Source organism: Gambusia affinis, linkage group LG07 (genome assembly GCF_019740435.1).
Source record: "Gambusia affinis linkage group LG07, SWU_Gaff_1.0, whole genome shotgun sequence".
Lineage (NCBI taxonomy): Eukaryota > Metazoa > Chordata > Actinopteri > Cyprinodontiformes > Poeciliidae > Gambusia > Gambusia affinis.
In genome coordinates this window covers 671,020-676,243 of record NC_057874.1, presented here as the reverse complement: position 1 = coordinate 676,243, position 5,224 = coordinate 671,020, and the positions used below count along the sequence as shown (strand labels likewise).

General features: G+C 35.0%; 1 protein-coding gene across 1 annotated transcript; it reads left to right on the top strand.

The window, feature by feature from the left end:
- Positions 1-362: 362 nt before the first annotated feature.
- prok2 (prokineticin 2) lies at positions 363-3,493 on the top strand. The gene is made up of 3 exons (XM_044122259.1): positions 363-444; positions 2,318-2,443; positions 3,368-3,493. Exons 1-3 carry the CDS (start codon positions 373-375, stop codon positions 3,491-3,493), a joined length of 324 nt encoding a protein of 107 aa, XP_043978194.1. The 5' UTR covers positions 363-372.
- Positions 3,494-5,224: the final 1,731 nt, after the last annotated feature.

Here is a 5,224-nt window from a genome sequence, read left to right as displayed (position 1 = left end):
AAAGGTGACAGGAGTGGTGATGGAGGTGAAGAGGATGGAGTTGCAAAGAGTTAGAACAAGACTGGGTTGAATAAGTTGACATTGATCCTGGGTCAGCGTTGACATACGTAAATGCTTCATCATTTGTGTGAAAACATCAGTTTACTTTGGTCTGCTTTTTTAGCAGTTATTATGAGGGAATGCTAGTGGGAGTGAGTCACACAATTTCTGAAAGGCAGGCTGGAATTATAAGCCTCAACCAGCCTTCAATGCAGGAGTTTGGAGGCCACTTTGCTCAGCGGTCAGTCACAGATACACTCTCAGCAAGGTCCGACAGCAGCAACACTCTCCTTCTTTTTCCTGAGGGGACAGGAACACAGTCAGCTCTTCGTCATGAGGTCGTTCTTCCTTCTGCTCCTTTCTTTGATCCTGGTGTCTCATGGATCGACGGCTGTCATCACGGGGGTAAGTAGAAACTTGTAGATTCCTCAGAGGAAACTGGAAAATTGTGTCTGCTGTCTGCATTTTTTAAAATGGGAAGGAAACATGTTTAATTCCACTTATTGCATGGATTTGTTTATACAGTAGCAGAATGGAGATTCTTTTACAATAAAATACTCAAGTTGGGAAAAACTCCACTGTATACCTTTGCATTATTTAGTAGTGCTGAAAATGTATAGATAAAACATAAAATGGGGAATTTTCTTCTTTATTTTATGTTCAATGTTATTTTTTTGATAAGTTCAACAAAACCATGATATATTGTAACTTTTCTAAGTAATTTTTTCCTAAAACTGAAATTTGCAAAACAACAACAAAATAAATCACCAATTCCTCATCTCCAAAAGATAATTTAGATTTTTTTTAAATCACTTTTGGCAAAAAGTTTAAATATTACAAGTCATGCAAGTCATACAAATGGAACCAATACAGAGGGACATTTACCATCCAGCGCTGGGTGTCACTTAGCACATGGTAGCACAAGTTTAGCTTTTATTTGTCTCCTCATTCTGTACCTCCCTAAAAGGTAGTGTAACTAGTTCCATTTTGTTTGTGTGACTGTCACTAGGCTTATGTCATTATGGTTATGTAAGCAGCAGCAGTCTGCATGCAAGCAGATAAAAGATAGAGGAAAACACAGAATCCATAACACTTATTTTCTTGTTCAGTGAACACTAAAACCATTTTCCCTGCTAAAGAACAACATCCAAAAGTTGCACCAAAATGGGTATATCTTTGAGAAGTCCTTGGATATTAATACACTCTGAAATTAAGATTAGACAATGATCCATCTTTTTTAAATTTGATCCAAGACCAGTTGCCAGATATCAAATTTGGAGGTATAACATTTAAGGGATTTTTCTTCTTTAACATTCTCAAAACAAATACAAAAATACTAATGTGGGACACAACTGAAAGGTAAAATAAACTGCAAATCTAAATTATGCTATAAAAATCCAAGCATTTTTTAATGCATTTTATTTTTCATATCAAATCTGTTGAAAAAAAATCACTGTAAAGATAACTTCCATTCATAGCATGTAGTGACAGAAGAGTTGTATCTGTCACCACAACTCTGTGTGTACACATTCAATGTATAGCAGCAACTGTCTACTAAAATCACAGCTGTCCTCATCACGTTCCCTTCAACTTATCAGAAGTGGAGCTGTCACTCAACTTGACATCCAAACACTAAAAAAAATGGACACAAATGTTTTAATATTCTGGGGGATTTAAAGATTTTGCCTTTTCTTGTTAATGTAGCTATTAAATTGTGGAGATTTTCATCTGTTAACCAGATGATAAAATTGTCTTTGCAGAAATAGTTATTAAAAATAACAAGAAAAATATTGGCAGTTAGGGCTGGGTGCTAATAGATTTCATTGACTAATTGAAATTTTGATTTTTGAAGATTTAAATTTTGGAAAACTTGGATTAACCCCCACTATTGCAGTCTTTGGCTTTCGATAGTTAAAAGTGAGGTCAGCACTCCTTTTCTTAGTAGCAAAGTTGCTGCCACAGTTGTTTGTGTCTTCTCCCCTCTTGGTCAGGGGCTCTTAGAATTGTCATAACTTTTCCCCCTGGCCTGGTCCTGATTCTCCATTGTAAAACTCACAGAAAGGACGATAAAATCCATTTTTTGAAAAATATTTTCTGTCATTTGTAGAAAAGAAAGCTTGAAAAGGAAAATTTTATTAAAATTGGATTTGGTGTGAAAAATCAGAGTTTTTATTTCAAGCCCAATTGCCCAGCCCTATTGACAGTACTACTTTGAGTTTATAAAATAATGATACAGTTAAAGCCATTTTGTGTGTAGTTAGCATGTGCATGTGTGCAGGCCTGTGAAAAGGACTCTCAGTGTGGAGGAGGGACGTGCTGTGCAGTCAGCTTATGGATTCACAGCCTGCGTGTGTGCATGCCCATGGGACAGGAAGGAGCCAACTGTCACCCTTTGAGCCACAAGGTGAGAAACGTCAGAAGCATCATGGCACATATCTGCAACAACTTGTTGTCATGGTGGTCTTGATGCAACTTTTCAAGTGTTTTTGACATATAATCTGTTACTCTGTAGTCACTGCTTACAGAATATTGTATTTTATACTTTGTTTCCTACAACAGACTATTAGGTCTACTCTAAAAAAAAATTAATAAAGAATAAAGTTATAATATTATGAGGATAAACTTGCAGTAAGTAATAAAATTATGACAATAAAGTCAATATAATACAAGAATATAATTGTAGTATTAAGAGCCATAGTATTAATAAAGTAGTCATAAGAGCACAAAAATAAACCCAGAATAATATAATAAAGTTGTAGTACTATGAGGAAAAAAAACAATATTACGAGGATTAAGTTGGAATAATACAAGGATAAAGTCATAGTATTGCAACTGAATTCTTGAAATATAATTTTCTTTTTGAAATACTATGAGCTATTCTCATATTATTCTGACTTTATTCCATAATTCCACATCTTCATTCTTGTATTATTGACTTTAATCTGATAATGACTTTATTCTCATAAACTTTCGGCTTTGTTCTGTGCTACTTTGACTTTATTCTCAGAGTATTATGAATTTATTCTTGTAACACTAAGACTTCATTCTTATAGTGCTTTGACTTTATTCTCATGCAAGTTTATTCTCATATTGTGACTTCTTGTCATTTAATGACAGTTTTCTTATATTTTGTTCTTAGTATGGCCCTCATTAGTTTCCTGCTGTATTGTGTAAAAATCATATCCATCCATAAGTATCCATGTCAAGTATGAAATACTATAAAATTTTGACATGAAAAATGTTAAACCACTTTGTAAAGGGCATCTAATATCTCAAGTAAAATGAGTCATTTCTCAAACTAGAGCTGCATCTGCTTCTCACCTCATAGGTTCCTTTCTTTGGGAAAAGACTCCATCACACCTGTCCCTGCCTCCCCAACCTGTCCTGTGTTGCCATTAGCCAGGGAAAAGCCAAATGCCTCTCACCTTATGAGTATCCAGAATATTTCTTGTGAGGATCAAAAGACATTGTCTTTGGTACATCTTTACTGTAATAACTTTGTGTTGCCATGAAAACCATCTTCTACTGTTTTTCCATCCTTCCATTTTCTTCATGAAGAAAATGGAAGGGGGTGGCAGCTTAAGTAGGAAGGTCCAGACTTCCCTCTTCCCTGCCACTTTGCCCAGCTCCTCCATGGGAATCGGAAGCCTTTCCCAGGCCAGCCGTAAACAGTCCCTCCAGCGTGTCCTGGGTCTTCATCTAGGCCTCCTTCACTGTTTTTGTATTATACAAGTAGAGGTGTTGATTCTTCTGAAAGTAAAGCGTTTCAACAAGACGTTACAGCTATTATTTTCATTTTTCTACCTTTACTGTCTGATCTTTCTCTGTTTACCATTCTCTTTTCATGTTTGTGGGTTTAATGTGACAAAAGGAGAAAAAAGTTCAAAGGGTGTACCTTTACAAATGGATGTGTAAACAAGTTACCTTCATAAAACCAGATGCTCTGAAGGACTTTAGGCAAACCTTTCTGCTCCCACTCATAAAGACATGAACAGAAAACATTATTCGGTTAAAAATTACATGACACACTAAGTAAATGAGCACCTCTCTGACCACGCCGTGTATAAAGAAAAACCCTGTGGGTTTTTTAATTGGTGTCTGAAGTTGAATAATGATCTGACCTTAAAAGCAGATAGCCTCTCGCTAGAAATGGTCCTGTCAACATTATTCATTGATGCGTACTGCTATGAGGCATTTTGTTTCTCAAGGTGAACATAAAAATTACATTTTTTTCAATTTCAGTTTGAAGTGATAACTCATTAAATCCAACACCATACAGACCCATTCAGTAGATTAGAAGTGAAAAGTCCATTCACATCAAGGACTTTATCACAAAGCAAAACCCTATATAGATTAAATACACTAATTTTTGTTTGAAAGGATTTATCTCTTTAATTGAAATGATATTCTATTTATAGTTCATGGCAACATAACATTTAAAATTAGAATATTACATCAGACCAATAAAAAATACTTTTAAAACAAAAATCCAGCTTTAATGAAAAGTGTTTAATGGTTGTCAGTTTTCAAAAACTACTTTTAATCTGACAAATGAGCTTCACTGAAATGCACATTGTAATTTAATTAAGATGACTGTGCTAAAATTAAAAATCTTCTGCAGCAACAACTGATGTGAAGTCTTATTGAAAATTTACTACGATTTCAGTAAACTACTTTGAAAATGCAAATGAGGAAAGGGCATTGGTAAGGTGTTGTTTTCGTTAGACTCATTGTCTTCGTTTCTAGGTCGTCAGTTTCCAACGCTCAGGGAGTTCTGTAACATTTAATGAGAGCACCAGAGCATGAATTACTGACGAGAAGGAGGAATCCAATGTATCAACATGTGACACAGAGGGAAGCTGACCAAGTGTCCAAATATGATGAGTAGGCAATGAGAATGTGTTGCAATGTATCAAACAGAGTTAAAAAAAGAAACTAGAAAATTTCTGAAGAAATTTAAACAGGGCCTGCCAAAGTTATATTTATCACTCTCTGACAGCACACTCAACCATTTTTCTTTTGTATACTCTATTCTCAAATCTCTCTGCCATAAAAGTTTAATATTTGACGATTCACTACTCAAATTATAACTTAATGCTTTCTAAAATTGAGAGGCAGTGTGTCGATCATGCAGCATCCTAATATAGTTCAATGTATCATTTTCTACAGTGTTTTTAAATTTTGT